Source organism: Mitosporidium daphniae, assembly GCF_000760515.2.
Source record: "Mitosporidium daphniae strain UGP3 chromosome Unknown contig-10, whole genome shotgun sequence".
In the NCBI taxonomy this organism is placed as follows: domain Eukaryota; kingdom Fungi; phylum Microsporidia; genus Mitosporidium; species Mitosporidium daphniae.
In genome coordinates this window covers 1-21,311 of record NW_013546722.1, presented here as the reverse complement: position 1 = coordinate 21,311, position 21,311 = coordinate 1, and the positions used below count along the sequence as shown (strand labels likewise).

General features: G+C 44.2%; 13 protein-coding genes across 13 annotated transcripts; 4 read left to right on the top strand and 9 right to left on the bottom strand.

The window, feature by feature from the left end:
* Positions 1 to 18: 18 nt before the first annotated feature.
* Positions 19 to 716, bottom strand: DI09_10p130 (uncharacterized protein; the record flags this gene model as incomplete). Its single annotated transcript, XM_013384089.1, has 2 exons — positions 19 to 181; positions 619 to 716. 2 exons carry the CDS (start codon positions 714 to 716, stop codon positions 19 to 21), a joined length of 261 nt encoding a protein of 86 aa, XP_013239543.1.
* A 134-nt stretch (positions 717 to 850) lies between these two features.
* DI09_10p120 (uncharacterized protein) lies at positions 851 to 1,613 on the top strand (the record flags this gene model as incomplete). The annotated part of the gene is made up of 2 exons (XM_013384088.1): positions 851 to 1,054; positions 1,095 to 1,613. 2 exons carry the CDS (start codon positions 851 to 853, stop codon positions 1,611 to 1,613), a joined length of 723 nt encoding a protein of 240 aa, XP_013239542.1.
* Positions 1,614 to 1,731: 118 nt separating this feature from the next.
* Positions 1,732 to 3,548, bottom strand: DI09_10p110 (uncharacterized protein; the record flags this gene model as incomplete). Its single annotated transcript, XM_013384087.1, has 5 exons — positions 1,732 to 2,049; positions 2,133 to 2,270; positions 2,307 to 3,127; positions 3,175 to 3,328; positions 3,456 to 3,548. 5 exons carry the CDS (start codon positions 3,546 to 3,548, stop codon positions 1,732 to 1,734), a joined length of 1,524 nt encoding a protein of 507 aa, XP_013239541.1.
* A 66-nt stretch (positions 3,549 to 3,614) lies between these two features.
* Positions 3,615 to 4,087, top strand: DI09_10p100 (signal recognition particle protein; the record flags this gene model as incomplete). The annotated part of the gene is made up of 2 exons (XM_013384086.1): positions 3,615 to 3,770; positions 3,911 to 4,087. The coding sequence occupies 2 exons, from the start codon at positions 3,615 to 3,617 to the stop codon at positions 4,085 to 4,087; spliced, it is 333 nt and encodes a 110-aa protein (XP_013239540.1).
* A 118-nt stretch (positions 4,088 to 4,205) lies between these two features.
* DI09_10p90 (WW domain-binding protein 4) lies at positions 4,206 to 4,928 on the bottom strand (the record flags this gene model as incomplete). The annotated part of the gene is made up of 1 exon (XM_013384133.1): positions 4,206 to 4,928. The coding sequence occupies one exon, from the start codon at positions 4,926 to 4,928 to the stop codon at positions 4,206 to 4,208; it is 723 nt and encodes a 240-aa protein (XP_013239587.1).
* Positions 4,929 to 5,737: 809 nt separating this feature from the next.
* Positions 5,738 to 7,059, bottom strand: DI09_10p80 (AAA-type ATPase; the record flags this gene model as incomplete). The annotated part of the gene is made up of 4 exons (XM_013384132.1): positions 5,738 to 5,878; positions 5,908 to 6,450; positions 6,480 to 6,868; positions 6,897 to 7,059. The coding sequence occupies 4 exons, from the start codon at positions 7,057 to 7,059 to the stop codon at positions 5,738 to 5,740; spliced, it is 1,236 nt and encodes a 411-aa protein (XP_013239586.1).
* Positions 7,060 to 7,263: 204 nt separating this feature from the next.
* Positions 7,264 to 8,839, bottom strand: DI09_10p70 (uncharacterized protein; the record flags this gene model as incomplete). The annotated part of the gene is made up of 2 exons (XM_013384131.1): positions 7,264 to 8,133; positions 8,207 to 8,839. 2 exons carry the CDS (start codon positions 8,837 to 8,839, stop codon positions 7,264 to 7,266), a joined length of 1,503 nt encoding a protein of 500 aa, XP_013239585.1.
* A 70-nt stretch (positions 8,840 to 8,909) lies between these two features.
* Positions 8,910 to 11,313, top strand: DI09_10p60 (uncharacterized protein; the record flags this gene model as incomplete). Its single annotated transcript, XM_013384130.1, has 2 exons — positions 8,910 to 9,662; positions 9,730 to 11,313. 2 exons carry the CDS (start codon positions 8,910 to 8,912, stop codon positions 11,311 to 11,313), a joined length of 2,337 nt encoding a protein of 778 aa, XP_013239584.1.
* Positions 11,314 to 11,430: 117 nt separating this feature from the next.
* DI09_10p50 (uncharacterized protein) lies at positions 11,431 to 11,832 on the top strand (the record flags this gene model as incomplete). The annotated part of the gene is made up of 1 exon (XM_013384129.1): positions 11,431 to 11,832. One exon carries the CDS (start codon positions 11,431 to 11,433, stop codon positions 11,830 to 11,832), a length of 402 nt encoding a protein of 133 aa, XP_013239583.1.
* Positions 11,833 to 12,522: 690 nt separating this feature from the next.
* On the bottom strand, positions 12,523 to 12,732 carry DI09_10p40 (uncharacterized protein; the record flags this gene model as incomplete). The annotated part of the gene is made up of 1 exon (XM_013384128.1): positions 12,523 to 12,732. The coding sequence occupies one exon, from the start codon at positions 12,730 to 12,732 to the stop codon at positions 12,523 to 12,525; it is 210 nt and encodes a 69-aa protein (XP_013239582.1).
* Positions 12,733 to 12,742: 10 nt separating this feature from the next.
* DI09_10p30 (uncharacterized protein) lies at positions 12,743 to 13,646 on the bottom strand (the record flags this gene model as incomplete). The annotated part of the gene is made up of 2 exons (XM_013384127.1): positions 12,743 to 13,234; positions 13,425 to 13,646. The coding sequence occupies 2 exons, from the start codon at positions 13,644 to 13,646 to the stop codon at positions 12,743 to 12,745; spliced, it is 714 nt and encodes a 237-aa protein (XP_013239581.1).
* Positions 13,647 to 13,858: 212 nt separating this feature from the next.
* Positions 13,859 to 14,299, bottom strand: DI09_10p20 (40S ribosomal protein S12; the record flags this gene model as incomplete). Its single annotated transcript, XM_013384126.1, has 1 exon — positions 13,859 to 14,299. The coding sequence occupies one exon, from the start codon at positions 14,297 to 14,299 to the stop codon at positions 13,859 to 13,861; it is 441 nt and encodes a 146-aa protein (XP_013239580.1).
* A 275-nt stretch (positions 14,300 to 14,574) lies between these two features.
* Positions 14,575 to 17,316, bottom strand: DI09_10p10 (uncharacterized protein; the record flags this gene model as incomplete). The annotated part of the gene is made up of 1 exon (XM_013384125.1): positions 14,575 to 17,316. One exon carries the CDS (start codon positions 17,314 to 17,316, stop codon positions 14,575 to 14,577), a length of 2,742 nt encoding a protein of 913 aa, XP_013239579.1.
* Positions 17,317 to 21,311: the final 3,995 nt, after the last annotated feature.

The following is a 21,311-nucleotide window of genomic DNA, read 5'->3' as shown; positions in this document are numbered from 1 at the left end:
TCGCTGTGGACGCCCAAATTAAACTTGCTTATCCCGATTCACAAATTTCACACTAGGCTCTGGCTCTGGATCGCGATGCGGGTTGGTGAATTCTTCATCGAGGAACTCTTCTCCCAATTTCCCCCAGTTGGCCTTTCCACCGCCGTCTTTCTTAACAGCATCCTTAGCCAGAACGCCATTTCTAAATTCTTAACCATCACATGCCCTACCTTGGAAGATGTCGATCCCGAGTAACGGTGGCAGGCATCGAATGATGATGAGTGTCAGGCTTTGTCATTGTAATTATTCACGACCAAGCATTCGGTTTTTATCATCGTCGTGACCAATCACCACAATAGTTGATTTTAAATAGATCAATTGGTGGTCATTTGCCTCAAATGCCAATTAGATGCTCGCAGTTTATAGTTTAGTTGCAATTGCTATTGGTCAATGCCCAGTTTGGAATTGACCAAATGCAGAACTTTTATTGGCTGGTCAAAAATCCCAAATTAATTAAAATCGAGGGATCAATTGAATCAGATTAAATTGGAAAATATCAATTGGCTTTTGAATGAACATCGATATCCAATGCGATGCGACCGTGAGAGAGCAAATCAAAACCCGGTGGATATATCTTACCGAACAAGAGTGGTCAACCCCGCCTCTTCAAACTTTCCTGCAGCAAGATGATGGCTGTGTAAAAAGTAACACATCAAGATTGCATTCCCAAACTGCATATTCAAAAAACGCATCCATCTCGTATTGCACGCCTGGCTTGCAAGCAAGTGGAGAACGCCTGATTTCAATTTTTTTGCAAAAATATCCAAAGAGTCTATTTGACCTCCAAGGGGTTATCTGTGCCCCCTCGCCGATGATCGCGCTTTCCGATATCTTTCGAAATAGCGATGGAACTGCTGAAATTACACTAATGGAGGAACAGACTCTCTCTATCGCGGGAAGTCTATTCAACGCATCGGCGATGGACACTCTTCTTGGTCTTCTCGCTGGTGGTTGGAGGGGTGCTCCTCCGTTCCACATTTCATCGACTCAATTTTCCGGACTTGAACTTTCAATTGTATAATTTTCGTGATTTTGTGTAGAATTTCAGGGTCAAGTTTGTTGTTTTGGAGAGCAGCGCTATCCCATTGGTAGATTCGATCGCCATCCGATGGGACTCTGCTGAGTTTGTGCGCAAGTTGGGCATTTGTGCATGGATCGACGAAATGCGACCAACGCCTGCGCTCAAGAATTTCGTGTTGCAGCTCCCATTTTGGCATGTAGCGCCGCCGTCGTTGCAGACCGTAAGGTCTGCACCCAACTACAAACCAGTTGGTGGTGATACCCATATCAGCTTTGATGAGTCGCAGCATCACTCACCCACACCAGCAAGTGTTGCCACTTTATTTAAGGCAGTGGGTGGCATACAGACGCTCTCGCTTTCAGACGAGCCACCGCTCCACGAAGTATCGCCACCGTACAAGGCGGAGGTACCTTGGGCGCGACCGTCATCCCCGGAGCCCTCATCAGGGCATGCCAATCAAAGGAAACAAGAGTCTCATTTCACGGGGTCTGGATTCACCGAAAGAACGCCCCTTGAATATGTGCCAGGCCGACGCATGATGGTTCCCCCTTAACCAGCCATAAAATTAGTCAACTTTGAACCGGGGAGCCCGAAATGGGTGTGTGCACATTTGGCTATACGAAGGGAGTTTCAACACCGGAACAATGCCAACGATATATTTAATTAGAAGGTTAACGGCCCTGATCGGCGGTGGGGTGGTGCAGGATGACGTCATCGATTTTGAGGACCATCTTGACAAGCTGAGTGGCGAGATGGAGTTGCTGTCGTTTGGCCAACAGCGTGTCAAACACGCTCTGCTCGCGCATGTTAATGGTCCCCTTTCCAAGGCAATCGATGCCCAGATATGGATTGTTATCATTGAGCTGTCTTTGCTTGGCGGTGGTCAAGTGGTCAATTGGCGAGAGGCCCGAATTTTCTGCTAGGGCCATGGGAATCATATCTAGGGCGTCTGCGAATGCGCGCATCGCATACTGGTCAACACCCGTTGCCTATGATGAGAAATGAGACCAAAAAGGGGTGCCAAAGAAGAAAAAGAAAAGCAATAAACGGCTCGAAAAGACAAGACACCAACCTTGTCGGCAGCACCAGCCACGGCAATGGAGCAGGCAATTTCTGCAGAACCACCGCCATAAACTACACGCTGATCGCGAATGATGTTGCGCACAGCACACAGGGCGTCGTGTAGTGAGCGCTTGGCTTCTTCCACGATCTACAATTAGGCGGTAATGACGATGATGCCACATACCATCTTGTTCCCGCCGCGCACGAAGAGGGAAATTGCCCGGGAGTTTGCACACTCTTCAATAACAATGACACGATCATTGGTGGTCCCAAACGGCATCTCGCGCACACGCCCAGCATGGCCGAGTTTTTCTGGAGTCAGTTCTTGGAATCGCGGCACGATGCGCCCATTCGAGGCAATCGCAATAAGCTCGATCGACACCCCACCTACCCATCGAATGGCAGGCAGGTCTGATGATAGCAACAAGTGGTTGGCCTCGTCGTCAAAGCCCCACTGGCAGACAACAAGAGTAGCACCTGACGCCTTGACTTGCTGCACCATGGTCTCAAAAGTGTCTCGTTCATACTGCTGCAACTGGAAATATTCCTCCGGCGAGGTGATGTCCAACTTGTGCTTGGTTTTTGGCTTTGGTGGTTCAAATGGGCACGTCAGAATGGCGATTTTCACATCGGTCAGTTCCTTCTGCATTTGAGGATGGGAGAATTCCTTGTCAATGACAACACCCTTGATGAGCATCGAATCTGCTAGCTCACCGCCAACTTTCCCATCAACCTTGATCAGGTCAAAGTCAACGTCTCGTCGTTGGATATCTGCAACAGCCAAAATGGCATCGACAGCCATGGCTGCAAAGTGATCGTGGCATTTGGAGACGATTTTGGAGCTGAGCGATGTCTTTGCCACATTAATTAGCAAATCACGCCCAAGATCGGGCATGTCCGTTGAAATCGCTTCCAACCGCTCGACCGCAATTGCGCAAGCACGGTCAAAGCCCTCGGAAATTCGTATCGGATGGATGCCCATATCCAGAAGCGACTCGCAGGATTCTAAAAGAGCACCCGCAAGCACTAAAGTAAGGCGATTGCACTGGTACCAACTACGCCAGTCGTTCCGTCGCCAATCTCATCGTCTTGCGATTTGGAGAGTTCAACGAGCAGTTTTGCTATTTGGTGCTCCACTTGCATCTGGCTCAAAATGGTGGCTCCATCATTTGTGACGGTCACTTCGCCATCTGGAGAGATGAGAATCTTATCCAGCCCTATGAGCTTAATTTACCGCAATGTAGAACCTTTTGGTCCAAGAGAGGTACGCAACGTTCTTGCAACCGCTTTTGCCGCTATGATGTGGGACTATTTTAAGCGTGCAAATGCATACCTTCTGCGCCTGGATCCCGGTCAGCCGGCTCTTTTGCTCCTGCTCGCGAAGGATAATAAAGGGCCTTCCAAACTCGTCAAATACTAGACTCATAATAAAATTGCAACATGCAAGGAAATTTAAGTTTAAATTTAATGGCCAAAATTAAATTTGGCCAGAATGTCGCCGACAGCGATCGTTTACCCATTGTATTTTGACTCCAAACGCTCTGCAGGCGATGGGCGCAAGGTCGCGCTTTCCAGATCCATCCCGTCGCCGAAGCTTGCACACTTGGTTACCGCAGCCAAGAAGCTCAACCTGCAATATTCTGTTCAGGTATCGAAATCTTCTCAGTTTAGGAAGCAAAAAGACATCCTAGAGATCCATTTACATGCGGCAGGATGCACATAAATTTATCAGAAGACTGTTCCAGTTAAATTTGACTTTTAAATTTAGAAAATACACTCCTCAAGCAGCTTGGATCCATTCTTCCAGCAATCAAGGATTCGGAGCTGTCGTCCTTGTCTACCGTGGCAGAAAAAAGCGCAAGCGTTGTAAATAAGGGAATCCAAGTTCCCGCAAAGCCCCAGGTTGCCTCTTCATCCTCCGGACCTGTTTTGGTCATCAAGAAGAAGGAGAAAAAGAAAAAATAAGTCGAATAAATAGTTTATTTTTGAGGCCATATAAGCCACATGCGTGAATCATTCAGGACAAGCCCCACTGGGCGCGCCATAAATGATACGGCGCGTTGCGAACATTTCGGTTGATATCCTAATCTTCTTCCTCATCGCTAGCCATTGTGATTCTCTCGTTTTTCCGTGTTTTCTCAGACGCCATGGGGGGCTTTGCCCAAAAGATCTGTTTTTGAGTCAATGGGTTCGTTGTCCCTTTCAAATAAATGTGATTTGATGAGGCCATCGCTTGGCGTTTTGGAGGACATTGATCATCGCTCAGATTGCTAGCATTGGGACTACTGGATGGATCTTTGCATGGCACAATGTCCTTATCATCTTTGCAAATCGTCTCTGCTTGATGATTAGCAACGGCAGCATGATCATTCTGCGCCACACAAGATGGAAAAGCAGGCGGAACAGAGGCGGGGCTTGTTTCCGTTTTTGACTTAAAGGAAAATGAAATGGAGGTCTTTGGGGCCTTTTTTGTGGCCATCTCTGGAGTGGGCATCGAATGGATACGCGAAAAAGAGGGCATCGAGTCGGTATATAAGGGAGAAAGTGCATGGAATTCTCTTTTTGTACGAGGAAACACATGATCTTCACCTGGTATCCTGTTGTTACCATGGTCGCCATAGAAGGAGCTCGATGCTTTGGGGGCAGCTGTCCCGGAGGTCGCCCTTGCATCGTCTATGACGGCCTTCATCCTTTGCTTGTGCTTTTCACCCTTTTCATGGTTTCGCCGGTTTGCTGGATTATCGAGCAAAAATATCTTGCAGTAAATGCAGTAGTATTTTTTCAAGCTCTTCCAATACTCCACCATTGAAACGATATTTCCGGTGCAGTGACAAGTTTCAATATTTTTCCAACTTTAAAATTTACAAGCAAAATGATGCCAATGTTTACTACTAGTGTCGCCACTTCAATTTCGATCAAGTGGTGACGCAGCGCCGAAAACCGCGCAAAAGTTGGCACGCAAAACATACGCAGGCACGAGGCCACATTTGCCTTCCCCAAACTACTCGCCAAAAGCGGCCGAAAATCTCTCCACCAGGGTATCAATCTCCGGCTTGTGGATCAATATTTCCCAGTCAACAAATTGCAGGAAATCGCTTTCATGCTCATCGAGCTCTTCAACGGAAATGCCGCCCAAAACGGCATAGTAAGCGTTCATGTAAAACGTGTCCGAATATGCCTTGTTTGCGATTGTGAATGCAGTTAGCAATAGCCGATGCAGTGAGATTTTTGAGCGACATATTGACAAAGATGTGGCGACAACGAAATAGCGCTTGATTAAAACGAAGGTGCATAAAAAAAGATCGAAATTGCTGCTCGAGTCTGTGCCCTTGTCAATACGCATGATGTATTCAGCTAAAGAAATGGAGGGCAGGGCGTTTGAGAAGAACTTGCCGTGAGTCGAGTGCTCATCTAAAGCGTTGCATTTGCAGCTGTCTTCTTTCAAGGCGAGAAGCTCCGCAGAAAGGCGATCCACAAAGGTGTTGTCAACAGTTCTACTACAGCACATTTGGAAGGAACGCAAGGTGACGATTACAAAATAAAATTGCAACCCATGCACATGTAACCCTAACTTAATATTGTGACCATCGTCAATGATGTCGGCAGCCTTCAAATTTATTTGAACAGCTTGCGGAGTGAAGCATTGGTGTCGACGTCTTTTTTCATAACCTTGGCAACGGCCATCTCGAAATCCTCCTGCGTCACATGTATCCTTCTTTCACGAAGAGCAAACATCCCGGCCTCGGTGCATACACCCTATTTTTGAAAAACTAGCAACACGATACCTTGACCTCCGCTCCAGAGGCGCCATTCATCTTCTGAGCAATCCTGGACAAGTTAATGTTTCGAACAAGATTCATTTTCCTGGAATGGATTCTCAAGATGTCGGTCCTTGCGGCATCATTTGGAGGTGGAAATTCAATTTTCCTGTCGATCCTTCCGGGTCTGAGGAGCGCAGGATCCAAAATATCGATTCGGTTGGTCGCCATAATGACTTTGATATTTTGGACCGGCTCAAATCCATCCAGTTGATTGAGGAGCTCCAACATTGTTCTTTGCACCTCAGAATCTCCGCCGCCGGAGTTTCCGCCTGAGCTGGACTCTGTTCTTGTGGAGCCGATGGAGTCAATTTCATCCATAAAAATGATCGAGGGAGCATGTTCCCTTGCCATGACAAAAAGCTCGCGAACCATCCTAGATCCTTCTCCGATGTACTTTTGGACTAGCTCGGCGCCAGAAACTCGAATGAATTTGCAATCCGTATGATGGGCAACTGCGCGGGCAAGCAGGGTCTTTCCGGTTCCAGGCGGCCCATACAATAAAACACCCTGATCGGTAAAAAGTGCGGCATTCAAACCTTTGGCTGGGTGATGCCCAAATTGTCAAACAGCTCTGGGTGTTTGATGGGAAGCTCGATGACCTCTTTGATCTCCTTGATCTGTTTGTCCAGCCCGCCAATCATGTCATAGGTCGAGTCCGGCACCTTTTCAACCATCATCAAAGATACGAGAGGATCAATCTTAGACGGCAACACCTTGTACAAGGTGTATGAGTCGTTCCTAAGGGCAACCCGCGTTCCCGTCTTCAAAGGCGTAGGGAGATCCACGCCTTCCTCGATGTCAACGACATACTTGCCCTCTGTATGCACCTTAACAAGGACCTTGTTCTTTCCCATCAGCTTAATGACTTCCCCAACATAGCCAGAAGGCTCTTGTAACCAAAAGATCTCTTCGCGCAGTTTGCGCACTATATGATTAATGGATGGTGGAAGAACCTTGTGAATTGAGGGCATTTCTCTGGGCTGCAAGTCTGGCAAGATGATGTGTTTTTTTAAGAATGGTCATTTCAAGGGCATCGACTTTGGTCTTGTAATAGTGCGCAATACCTGGGTCACCACAAATGGTGTCCTCAAAAGTGTATTCGTCCATCAAAGACATTTGCGACACAATAAATTTACTTGGAAATTTATTACTAAATTGGCTTTAAATTTTAGATCACAGCCGATAAAATTTGGCGGGTTGAAAGACGTTCCTACGGTCTGTTGCCCAGCTTTTATGACGGAGCCATTTTTGGTACAGAACTCTTGGTCCTTGGACCAAGAGTTGAACTAACGGAATATGGAAGTATTCAGATATTTAATGTTAGTCATGTTTGAAAGTATCGGAGCCATCCAAAAGAAAACTGTTCTCAGAGCATTCATCAGAGGAGACACTGAATTCTAATCCATTTCCCGGACCAGTACGCCCTTTTTTTGCCATGCCTGCAGGTGCGTATACGCCACCGGGAAAGCTTCCAGAGCTTCCCAGCGAGTTAATCGCAAGAAAGGTACTAGCAACGACAATCAGAGCAGCAATAAAAATCACAATCGAGGCGAACGAAATCCAAAATGGAATCGAAATGTCCTCAAATTGGCACGAAGCTCCGGTGTAGCCATCGCGGCACAAGCATTGCCAGCACAGTTCGGCTTCATCGTCTTCATTTTCACCAGACGCAGACGATGTTCTAATCGGGACAGCTCTGCAATCGCCATTCAGTGAGCATCCATTTGTATCGGACAAGCAAAGCTCCCTACTTTTGTAACAAAAGGGTCGGTGAGAACTAGTATTCGCATCATTTGAGAGAGCAGACATCGAATCTGTAAGCAGTGATCCAAGACGATGCTCAAGCGATGCCATTCCGAGCAGAATATCTCCGAGCAGTAATATGGATCCAAGACCATATTTCGCTTCAGCGGCCTCAAGAGCAACAGGCAGAATCGTATGTTTTAAATGGTAAATTGCAGCGGCATATGCAGAGGAAGACTCTTTCCTTAGCGCTTGAAGGGACGAAGACGCCATGACCATGGAAATGGATTTATCTGAAGAAATGCTCAGGATTTTAACGAGATGAGAAAACTCCAACAAAAAGAGCTTCCCGGCTTCCGTTGAAAGAAGCAGCTCCAAATCGGAGGAGGGAATTGAAAAAAAATTCTCCCCAAATCGCCCTCTTTCACTGGAGCAAGATTCAAGCGTCTTATTGACAACATCAAGCATAGTGCCGCCGAAATACCTGCCACACAACTGGAAAATTAGAAACTATCCATACCTTGGTTGTAGGCAAGTCAAAGGTGGCCACAGAGAGGAAAATTTTGGAATTTGTGGCGTGGAAAATTAGCTCTCCAGTTGGCGATTCTATTGCCGCAGACCGAAGAAGGACATCTGCCAAATGAATTCGATGATACTCAGTCTGAGTCTTCACTGACAGTGTTAACAGCTGATTAAGGTCCAAGCCAGAGTATGGGGAATGAAGGGAAATCCTGAAAACGGTTTCCATTGCATTTTCCTTCTTTTGGGCCAGGTAACTAGAGGCGGAAGAGGAAATAAATTTGTAATCAGACGGAAAATCAGAGTCATTGATGCCAGTTATAATAAGAAGCCACTGGCTGGAGACTGGATTGAGTGGATTGTGCCCCAATTCGGCAAGCGCCGATTCAAATGTAAACAGTCTTTCAGCGGGAGACTTTACAGCCTTTTTGTCCGACTCAATCTTATCTGGGCTTGGCAAGCCAAATGCCTTCAGAATTAATGCAGACACCGAATAAATCGATGCAGTGTACTCACTTGCAGACGAGGAGACAAGTTCTGGATTCTTAATGAAATGAAGCTGATGAGCATATGATAGAGTTGGCAGCACCACGGCCACCGCTATGGCAACAATGAGAAGGCCTAATCGCAGCATTGGAAAAGTTCTATGCCAACTTACACAAATTAAAGTTCAACTTTCGGAATTTTAAATTTTTTTAAATAACATGATGCCACCTCCCACCACAAGGGTGATTATAAAAAACCTGCCAAGGGATCTGGATGAAAGGGGCCTGAAAACGCATCTTTCTTCCATAAATTGCTCCATAACCGATCTGAAATTAATCCGCACGCCACAGGGCGTCTCCCGCAGGTTTGCGTTTGTCGGCTTTGAAAATACGGAAGATACGTCAAAGGTAATTCACCATTTCAACAATACGTTTATCGGAACAATTAAAATCTCAATTGAGCCTGTTTCCCATAGCACGCTTCGTGCTGCTCTCCCCGCCAAAGGCGTATCCACGAAGCTTGAAAAGCTTGAAAAAAGAGCCACCCTTCTTTCCCTCTTTTCCAAAGAAGATGAAAATGATCCCGAGCTTCGTTCCTTTTTGTCTGCAATGAAGTCAAGAAGTAAAGGTCAAACTTGGACCAATGATGACGAAAATACTGGAGACAATATTAATGCGACCCAGACATCACATGCCATCTCCACTCGTAAGGAGAATGATTCTGATGATGAATACGAAGATTGGTCCTTTTCACAAAAAACTGCAAATATCAAAGATACAAAGTTGATGGCCAATAGCGACAATAGGTCGGCTACTGCTAATGAAGAAGCCCCGAAGCTTCCTCCAAATGCAATTCAACAGCAAAAGGAGTCTGTTTTGGACTCTGGAAGGCTTTTCCTGCGCTCCCTTTCCTATACGTGCAAAAGCAAGGATTTAGAAGCCCTCTTCTCAGCATATGGTCCCATTTCAGAGGTAAGATATGATTTTTCGGTATTTTTTCTCTTACCTTTTTGTCTTTTTATCAGCTAATCATGACTAGGTGACTCTTCCAATTACGCTAGACAGCCATCGCTCAAAAGGATTTGGGTTTGTCCAGTTTCACCAGCCAGAGCACGCACTTGCTGCATTTAATTCACTTAATGGCACAATATTCCAGGGACGGCGCTTATGGATTGGGCCTGCAGCAGAGAAAAATACTCCACCTTTGGATTCGATCACATGTTTTAAAAAGCTCAAGTTGGCAAAAGAGAAAGAAGCAACGATCAAAGAAACTGGACCTAACCAAAGGTTTTCTTCGCTTTTTCTTGCCCCCGATGCCGTGATGGAGGCCATTTCTGCCCACCTTGGCATACCAAAACGAGCTCTGCTTACAGATCCAGATGCTGCGGCAAAAATGGCCATTGCTGAAACATTTATTATTGAGCAGACAAAATCCTTCATGCTCCAACATGGTATCCCTGATTATGGACACCTCAAGGAGCGTTCAAAGAAAATAATTCTAATCAAAAATATCCCATATGTTGATGAGGAGGGAATCAGAGACTTCATTGGCGGGATTGGCGGCGCTGTAGCCTCGGGATTAGTTCGCCTATTAGTCCCACCCACACAATCTATAGCAATTGGAGAGTGGGAGAGTGAAGAATCGGCTATGACCGCCTTCAAAGCGCTTTCCTATCGGCGGTTCAAATCTGCCCCCCTTTACGTTGAGTGGGCGCCTTTTCAAGTTCTTTCGGAACCCCCCAAGCCTCATTCAAAGCCTGTCGCAGCAAAAGCTGGCTCGATAATCATCGATCATGCAGAGCAAGCACAAGCAAACAACGATCCCATTTCAAGCCACTTGGAAAATATGAGCCCGAGCACGACCACATCTCTCTTTGTGAAGAACTTGAATTTCCATACAACATCGGAGAATCTTCTCAAAGCGATCAAAAGCCTCGGCTTTCAATCTGCCAGTGATATAACCTCTGCAAGAGTTTGCATGAGAAAAGATCCAAAGAAGGGCATGCTTTCGTGTGGCTATGGTTTCATCTCGTTTTCCTCCAACTCTGCAGCATTGAAGGCACTTTCTTTTTTAAAAGAAGAACCTCCTACTTTGGATGGCCATCGCCTACAAGTGCAACTTGCCATGAATGATGAAGCCCAATTAGACGAAGATGGTGAGAATAACACTCGTGCAAAAGAGAAATCCGGGTCAACCCTTTTGGTTAAAAATCTTGCATTTGAAGCGACTTCTGGAGAGCTTAGAAAGATTTTCATGCCATTTGGCCAGGTCAAGAGGATTCGCCTCCCAAGGAAGGTGTCAGTTTCCTCGTCTTCTCCCGGTAGCCATCGTGGGTTTGCCTTTGTCGAGTTTACTACTCGTGCGGATGCAGAAGCTGCACTATCGGCTCTTCGTCACACACATCTTTATGGGCGTCATCTTGTCCTTCAATGGGCTGAGGATGATACAGAGTCTATTGAGAGGAGGCTACGTCTCTCCCTTCAAAGCCAGGCTACCTCTTTTTTTTCAGGCAATAGAAAAGCATCTAAATTGGCTGGAAATAGTGGTTCAGAGGCCAATGGTGAAGACGATGACGACGATGACGACGATGATGACGATGACGCAGAAGAAGAAGGCTATTGATAACAATTACATATTTTGTAGAGCTAATTTATTTGAAAATGGATAATAAAATACAACTTTAAATTTTAACTTAGCGAAAGTTTAAATTGAAGTTTACATCGATTTTACAAGTTGTTGATGTCGGTGTGCCTGTCTCCTGAGGTTAACCGGATTTTGTTTGTACGCAACCTTCCCTTCAAAATTTCAGCCGAAGACCTTTTCGATCTTTTTGGAAAATACGGAACGATTAGGCAGATCAGAATCGGTTCTGAAAAAGAGACTAGAGGAACGGCGTATGTCGTTTACGAAGATATTTTTGATGCTAAAAATGCATGTGAACATCTTTCTGGCTTCAATGTGCAGGGGAGATATCTGATTGTGTTGTATTATCAGCCCATCAAGCAATTGAAGAAAATGGATATGGAAAAGAAACGGGAACAGATTGCATTGCTTCGGCAAAAATATGCCCCAATCCTTGGTTCATCCACACCCTCAAGCTCCTCAACGTACTCCGGCGATACACCCCTCAGACATATGTAAATTCGACAATAAATTTAATCTTTCCGATCATTTATGATGGCTTTATTGACCAAATAGTCAGAAAATTGGCCTTGCTCCGCCAAAATGCCAAGTAGATGGCCAAAAGACAGCGGGCCAGTATGATGGAAACTGGCTTTAACATGCCCTTATAATACTTTTATTTTAACATCAATATAGGTATGGTGGCCTTTTTACCATTTCATAGTCGTCATCTACAGGAACAGACACCCTCAATGACTAACCATTAGACGAGTAAACTTACTTCGAGGGACTCTGAGAGCGGGATGCTTTTTCGTTTTTCTGCTAATTTCCCAAATCCTTCTTGTCTTCTTGCTTTTTCCTCATATGAAGCCTCAAGAAAATATGCAAGAAGATGCGTGCCACCAACAACCATTGACAAAAAAGGAAGCCCAAAGGAAAGAAAAGGATGGGTATCCCAAACCCGAGGATATCTTACCATATTTTCAATTATAAAAACCTAACCCTAGGCTTGAAATTACTTCAGCACAATTAAGAAGCCCGGTTGCGAGATGTGGCTCTTGAATACAATACAATACAATACAATACAAAGGCTTGCCATATAGCCAAAGTTGACAGTCATAGAAGAGTGCCTAGTGATCGTCTTTTAGTAGTCTTAAATGAAGGACCTCTGAATTCAGGTACTATTGACGTGCAAATGATTGATAGATTTTATTCAGCTGGCGTTGGATGGCGCATTGAGGCAGAGCCTGCTGGTCCGGATCGAGTTGGGTTAGGAGGAGTACGAGGAGGAGCGGCAGCAACCGGGGTGTTTCGTTGCGTTGGGGCCACAACATGTCCATCGCCGGTGTGGCCACCGTGTTCCTCGGACCAGCCTACCGCTTCCGAACCTGGGCAAACTTGAAGACCGGAGCTCCACATGTGGTGGTTCCTACCTTTTCCTTTCTCTCCTTGCACTAGCAAAATAAACATCATAACCACATACCGATGCAAGCCTTCGAGTGCGCATTTTCTGGGCCACCCGGCCCAGCGCCTCTTGGCGAACAAGGCGTGCATTCAGCTCCCTGTTTTCTCGAGATACCGCCATGTGTATAGCAATTGGTTCCCTTCCGTCTTGCTCGAAATCCGGAAAAGCAAACAGATCATCAACAGCAGATGACGGCGATGACAAGGGTGTTGGTGGTGGTACTAGTTCTTCCGCTCTGTCGGCATCGTCAAAGGAACCCATCTTTCCATGGCTTTGAGCAGGATCCAATACACATGCCGGTCGATTGGGGTCCATGCTCTCCAAACCTGGCTTCGCAATGTGCGCGAGCTCGGGCTTGATAAAGTGCATCTGATCCCCACATTCGTCGTCGTCAAAGCAAATATGCTGCAATGGCGCAACTGGAAGCATTCTGGACTTTTGCAGCTTGTCGATTTGCTAAAGGTTAAGCAAAAATGTAAGCAAAAACCCTTGAATTCATCAGCAGATGGTTTTGTACAAACGAGATCGACTGGCTCTCCATCAGAGACTTCAAATCAGCAGGTATTTCCGGGGCACAGCCTGCAGCATCAGTGTGACCCTCGTTTTTGTGCCGGCCATCCTAAAGCCATAAAACTGCCAAACATACGATGATCTTTGATCTCTGCATGGCAAAATAGAACTCATCTGGATTTTTGAAACGAGCTGCTTGCTTCATGGCATTGAGCCGTTTGGCTTTAAGGTGGTAGCTTTTTGCACGCTGCTTGTAGTCTTTGTGTCTCTCGAGAATACCAAATCGCGACCGGTCTGCGGGGGCACATCGCTCGCGGTGAGTTCGTCTGGGTGCTGCCTTTCGGAACGTGGCATTCATTAGTGCGTCACAAATTTAAATTAAATTCAAAATTACATCGATTTGGCACCCAGCCAATCAAACCGCCATGCCAAGGCAGATCGTATCAAGCAGCTGCCATGCACGCTTTGGAACCATACTTTCAATGCCCCAACATGGAAGTCTTGGAAATCTATGGCACACCTTGGAAATCGAATGACAAATCATTTAATTAAAGCATATCATCTTTTTCTTCAGTTGCGGCCCTTGAGGTGCTGAACTAGCACATGCATTGCCTCGCTTTCTTCACCAAACTGACGAATCACAGCGGACGAGCACGAGACAATCTTCTGTGCAACCCCGTTGTCGTCATACTTGCAAAGCCCAACCCATTCTCCAAGCTTCTTGCCATCCGGGACCTTGATAAGATCGATGGAGTGCTCGGCACAAAGCGCAGTAATAAGCTTGACATATCCGGCTTCGTCGCAGCTTTCTGCCAAAATGCAAAGATGTGCAGTTCCGCGATCAAGTGCTTTAACACATTCACGGAGTCCACGGGCAAGGCCATTGTGGATGCGCGATTGCCTAAGGACGGCAACCAAAGCCTCCTCAATGCTCATGGATGAAATTATTTCGGCAGAGACCGTTGTCTCGACAACACTCATTTCAATGGAAACATCTCCTTCTGATGACATTTGAAACAGACGTCCTCGCTAGGGGAGAGTGAGAAATGCCCAAGGGACAGATGAAAAGCTGCATGGTGGGGAATACAATGGGGCAGGAGATATTAGGTTTTGGACTTACATGTCAAGAATATAAAATTTATGTTCCTTAAAATTTACTAATTAAATTTCAATCCAATCCAATCGAACCCAAATCAAACGAAACGGAGCGCAGCGCAGCGGAACGGAACGGAGCGAAGCCAAATAAACATCTATTTTAATTATTCGATTTGTGTCAGCAGAGAAAATCATTTGTGGTTCCGTTTACATGAGCTGATTCCAAGAGCCGTTTTTAAATTTTCACATAAATAGTCTTTTTTGTCCTTTCGAGGCTGTCTGGGGGGTGGCGTTTCCCTCGGGCCCTGCATGGAAAGCCCCAATAATTTGGCCTCTAGATCAGATGCATTGACTGCCTTTCTGGTAAGTTTATATTCGGGGCTGCGTGCCTTTCTATCATGCTGCTTGATGTGAGGATTTTCCTCAACCTCAGGTATCATCTTCACAGGCGTGGTGTTGGGGCCGTTTGGTGCGGTTGACGATTTTACAAAGTAGTCATATGGGTTAGAACTAGCCGTTGGCAGCTTATTAGAGGGGTTGGTACCACTTGTTTTCTCTTTTTTCCAAATATAATTGACATGTGCGCACGATGGGGTTTTCAAGTTAACACACAAAGCTGGCGGAATGATAAAAAAGTCTTTCCCTGTCCTCATAACTACCCCATTGACGGAAAGATTTCGGGAGCCCTGCGCATCATTGTTGCCTCTTTCGACCCGTCCAAAGAAATAAAGACCAGGATCAATGTCATTGGAAAATGCCGATGCGATTTTGGTCGATTTCATATTAAATACACGCCGTGCCAGCGAGAAAAGATCCAACTCCGCCATGCTCAGGTCTCTTCGTCGAACCCCGTCACTGTCATAGAATATTTCCTTCCCATCGGTCAGTCCAAACACACGCAAATGCGTTTCATTCATCGGTGCCAATGAGAGCGGATGCAAATGATATGGCCAATTGCTAAAAAGAGAGCCTTTTTTGATTTGGTTTAAAAGACATTGAATGCAATATTGTCCACCATCTTCCAGGGAAAAGGCACCGCAAAGGCAAAGCTGAAGAGAAGGTGAAAGTCGACGGGGACTCATTCTCCCCCATGTGGAGCCGGAAAAAACGGTATTTTTCACGAACAGTGAAGGCCACAAAGACGGATCACAACATCTTGCGGCCGGATGATTTATTCCCTTGTTCCAAATAAAAGGCTGTGAATACTGTCGATTGAAAGCCTTTTCCTGGGGCGTCAGTTTGTTTTCCACACCTCGGACAGCGCTAAGGAGCTTCTTTTCGTCAATAAACGGTATGAGAACAATGTGTTCCCAAGAGCGAGTTTTTTCATTCACATCAATCGCAAACGTAAGGGGATACCACTCTGCCAACGCTTCAGAACTCATAAGATCAAAAAGAGGCTGCGGTAAAAGGGTAGCCCCAGAGGCTATCGGAAGTACTGCCAAAAGCTGCTCCAACGGTCTCAATGGAGTGCCGTTTGAAATGCCCCAAAGCTGTGCCGGGACCAGCATGTCGTGTGCAAGTGGGCCACCTTTTTCAAGCCACGCCCCAATGTCGCCACCAAGTGGTGCGTAGTGATATGGGTAGAATACAGCCCACGAATCAAGACCCCTGTAGTAGTATATCCAAGCCCAGAGAAGAATGCGGACATATGAAAGAAAAAGAGGCTCCAGGGCCCGCTCATCGGTGAGAGAGAGCTTTTGGGAATAGTAATTTTTATATCCATCAGCGCAGTCTTCTTCACCAGAACTATCTGCCTTGAGGGCGACTGCGTTGTCCATAAAAGTCTCTGCAGCCTCGTGTTGAGAATTCTCTCTAACAGCCTTTATAGGCGGCGATGAAGATGGCGATGCCTGTCCACTGGATGTCAGAATTCGGGCTAAAAGGCCCCAGTTGATGCTTGAAATATGAGGCGAAGACTCTAGTGACGTCAAATACTCGTCGGGTTTTCGAACGCTTTTATACACATCAAGCAATGAACTCAGTGAACCCTTATCAATGTGGAACCCTGGGAGGTGCGGCACAAAATCATTTCCCGCCAGCATTGCCAGCACCACAAAATCGGACGCCACTTTTTTTTCCTCCTCCTCGTTTAAATTTTGGGTTTCAGCTGAGCACGAGAACTCGAGCCTCAAGTAATCTCTAAGGATGGAAATATGAAGCACATCAAAGGTCATTTCGCCAAGACTTTCTGGCATCGGGCGCTCCTTTTTTAGGGAACTCCCATACCGCTGGAGAAATGGACGCTGTTCTCTCAACAAAACCAGTTGGCGATGATGTGAGGCTAAAGATAGCATGATAAGGTCAGCATCAAGGCCATGAATGCAAATTGGGCCGAGCGTCTTTTGCGAAGTGAGCGACCTAATCTCATCCATAATTTTGTGTTCTCCCTCGCCAGGGATTTCTTGGCCAGAATACACTACTTTGGGGGGATAAAGTTCCTCCTTTAGCCTGGATTGAAGAAAAGACCTCAGAAATGCAGAAAGACGAGCCATAAACGGCGTGCCCGGTGTAATCGAATTTGGATCAAATTTTTCTGCAATCAGAGCATCTCCATTGGCCGTGCTGGTGGTCGCGGCGGCGCCAGCGCTGGTGGCGGCCTCTGCAGCTGCCCTGAATCTACGCGAGCGCTGCTGATTGAGCTTTGCACGAGGAGCGACCCCGTCGACAGCAACAAAAAACATGCGTCGAGGAGCAACGATTGCAACCATGGTATCCAGCTCCTTTCCAATTCGGTAAAACATCTCAGCTTCAGACTTGGGTAGCGACCCATACTCTGGATGTGTGCACGAATGAATGATAGAGTTTGCATCAATGAAAAGGTCATCAATTGCTGGCAAGATCCCTGATGATTTCAAAGAAGCCCCAAGACCTGATTGTGAGATCAGCGGATATCTATCTTTGAGCCATTTAAAAAGCTTGGGTACACCCATGTTATGTTATGTTGTGGATAAAATGAAAATTTGAGCGCCCAATTACGCACTATGCCCGGTGTAACCCTAAGGGGTAAAATTTAATTTTACTTTGAACATCTAGGGTCTTGTTTGCCTGTCAGCCGGTCTGCATCGGCCGATTCTCACAACGTGCCCCACATGGTGCCTCAAATTTCGGTAAAATTTATCCATTGAAGTCGCAGAGGAGATTTCTTGGCATTGCTGATTTGAGGTTTCATGGTTTTAGAGCCATCGTATTAATCGCCTTATGGCTACGATTGTGTTAGAGTTAGTACTCAACCGCATCGTTTCCCTGTGATATTTTTTGTCAGTGGATGATTAATTTCCCTTTTTCTCTCTGATATTACAGTCTTATTATTCGATGGCTTGTTCTTTAGAATCGAAAATGAAATTACCAGCATAGCCGCCCCCTTTGTTATTAGTGATGTCCCTCGATAGCCCAATAATACTAAAGTGGCTGGTAAAGCCCCTGAAAGGACATGTATGCTTAGCCTTCATCTTGGATATTCAGATTTTTAATAAACTTTTCTGATGTTTTGTACTGATTTCTTGTCTCTATTTTGTTTTGAGACCTACCAACTTGCAATTATGTCTTTTGGACTTAAATCTGGGTTTATTCTTTTTTTAAAGAAAGATTCTTACCTAAAATAGTTATTGCACATAAAGCTTCAAGATTTTTATCTCTATAATTATTTTAACCCAAAGGCCTCTTGATTATTATCTTCCCAACCACTTTTAAGCGATTTCGTTTATTGGCGACCTGTCTGCAATTTACATTCACATCTCATTTAAAAATATTTCTGAAGCGCATTTTTAGATGCTTTATAGAATCCTAGAGCTTGATATCAAATACACTGGAGTTGATATTGGATCCATAGGTACCCTTTTTAGTTTTTCTTTTTCTTTCTGCTGGTTTGAAAACCACGAATAAATCAAGACAAGAAATTACACAATCAATTTTCATTCTTTCATTTGATTTGGATCTGCATTGAATTACCTATTCAATATTTTTATTGCGCGCAGCGCATAATGTATTCTTCCGCGCTTATAAAAGCGTATATTTATGACTTATGAAGACCCTTGCTGTATTTTTGTTTTATTGACGCTATGTATGGCCCTCAAGGAAAGTGGGGTAAATGTGACATCCTTCCGAGGGGCTTTTTTCCACGTACAAGAAGAATTCGCTGTTGAAATTTAATATAGGCACCTATTGGCGGTATGTTCAAAAATACTATGCTATTTTCCTCTCAAGTTTTATACCAAAATTTTTTGTTTTCATTTACCTCTAATTTTTCTTAATAAAATCTTGTAGAATGAAGGTAAAATAAGAATTGCTGACGGGTCAAGGTGAGGCTGAAGCTTACCATCTCATCCAACTTGATTAGTTAAATTTGATATCCCTATTTAATTGCAACCTATTAGAGAATCTTTCCGATGGCTTATTCTTATGGGTTGAAATCAAGCTTCCATTAGATCAAGGGGGGCATTTATCGATGCCTTGAACGACATCTAGCATCGGTACAGGCCGAGTTAGGCCGGATATCCTGTAAAAGCAGGCATCTAGTTGGCTAAATTCAATTTATTTTAATATTAGAGATGTAGTTAGACGAAAGCTATCACGCACCAAATACAGAGACTCGATTTAGCGACCGTATGGTTACTATGTGAACATCTAGCAGACTTAAATCAAGTTACTGGGGTTAGATAAAGGAGATTATTCTTCAAGCTGGCCATTTTCCATAGGCGCTTAAAATATTGCCGAGGATATTTATTAAAAATTCGTCATTTAGCTCGGTTTTCTATATCTTGTGCCAGTAGCAATTGATGAATTGAAGCAGAACTTGGATGTTCTAATAGGGTTATTATCCAAGCAGGGTTTTTCCTTTGAACAGCAGTAGTAATAAACCTCAATCACATTCATATCCATTCAATAAAAGATTTCAAGATTTTTGTTGGAAAATATGGTTACCCATATTTGAAGCGAGCCCGAATAATGGAATTTCTTGCTTTGTTTATAAGCTATATGGATTACCAATGCATCAGTCTATTGCCAATATAATTGCTCATATCAGAAAAAAATTTTACCCTTATGCTTGATCAGTCTGGCATATTTTTTAAGCATCCAGAATATAAGTAATCATCTGGCCAAAAGCACACATAAATGTGACGACCTGATAATTAAAATTTTTGGGTTTAATTTGCGATTTCACCAATCATTGGATTTAATATTCTGGTCTAAAACAGTCTAAATGCTGGAAAAAATTTAGATAAGCTCTCCACTTCACTCAGCATTGAAATGCTTTTATTTCTTATACTTTTCATTGTAATTTTTTTTGTCGGTTCAATTTACTGAAATTTGCAAAAAATCTTATCATTATACACTGCTCGAGAAGTTAGGGCAAGGGACAGAAGTCATAATAAAATTTGAAAATAAGCTATTTGGAGTTCTTCTAAATAAGATGAGCTTAAACCCTTTTAAAAAGCGTCTAGCTAAAGTCACAAAATATGAGAAAAGAAATGTTAGAAAATTACCTTTTGCAAAAGATGATGTGCAAGACATATCTAAGGAATCCCATGCTGAGATACTGTATTTCTAATTGAGAGCTTTTGGTTCGCTAAAAGAGATCAAGAACTAATGGGATATATAAATGAGGAAGAATCAGATAGCCTGTCAATACAAAAAAATATATCTATAAAAAAACCTCTACGAGATCACGAGCATCTGTTGTGTTTCACATATCAAGAACTTGTCTACAGCGGCTATAACAACCTCAAAAGTGAATACTGTATGAAATTCTATAGCGAGAAAAATAAATATTCGCTTTTCTTAAGTCTAAATTTCATGAATTGGCAGAAAGTAGTAGTAACCGTGGGGCTATTGTTATCTTTTAGGAAACAATATTCAATTATTGGGCCAGAAGCTCTTTGATAGCAGGTGTTGTTATAATCTTTCTCCGAGTCCTTTTTGCATATCTCTGAAACGTCCACACTCATCGTGATAGAGGGTCAAGAGAACTTTCAAGCAAAAGAAAACTTCTCATTAAACGATTTATTCGCGAAAAACCTTTCCAAGAAAAACTGTCTGATGGAGAAAACGGTTCCGAAAACAAAAATCTGATAAAACCGAGATTCCGAGGCGTTGAAAGAACGGGCAATCCAATGCTTAAGCTAATTAACTAATGCCATGCGAATATATTTTGGAATCATTAATCTGAGCTTATTTTTGGCCTTTTCGAACATTTCTTAATAATTTGTAGTAATTCTGGACACGCACCATGCACCATATCATTCTTGTGAGTGTCAGTCGGATATTTTCTTTCAAGTCACCGTGATACTTGTCAAATTGGGCTTCCTACTCAGTGTTAATGAGTCGATTTAATATTTTAACATATTGAGATGCGCCAACAAATAATCGCCCCATCATCGGCGGAAGACTCGAGTTCAGTATGACTTTCGAGTTAGGGATAATTTTTATAAACTCGTTAAAATTGATCCCTCTGATACACCTGGCCAATTACACTTTTTATATTTTATCTCTCTGAGTACATATAGGAATGCCTTCCACAATCAGTCAAGTTTAATTCGCCTCCAAATGAACTTCAAAAGGTAACAAACCTAACTATTGAAATCTTCGACAGAGCGGGCCTATTATCATAGCCTGTGTTAATAAAGGCTATACAATACAATGATAGCTCCCTTTATTTTTTAGGGTTGCTATTTGGCCCGAAACATAACTATGAAACAGAACCAAATAAACACTTTTTATCGGTTGATATTAGCCATCTCAACGACTGGAATGCCCCGAAGACTAAAATTGAACCTAGGTGCAGGACCGAGGACTTAATCGGATATCATATCGAAAAATTTATTTGGCAAAAAAAAAATTTACACAGGCTAGAGGTAAATTTTATTGAGGCACCATGTGGGGCACGTTGTGAGAATCGGCCGATGCAGACCGGCTGACAGGCAAACAA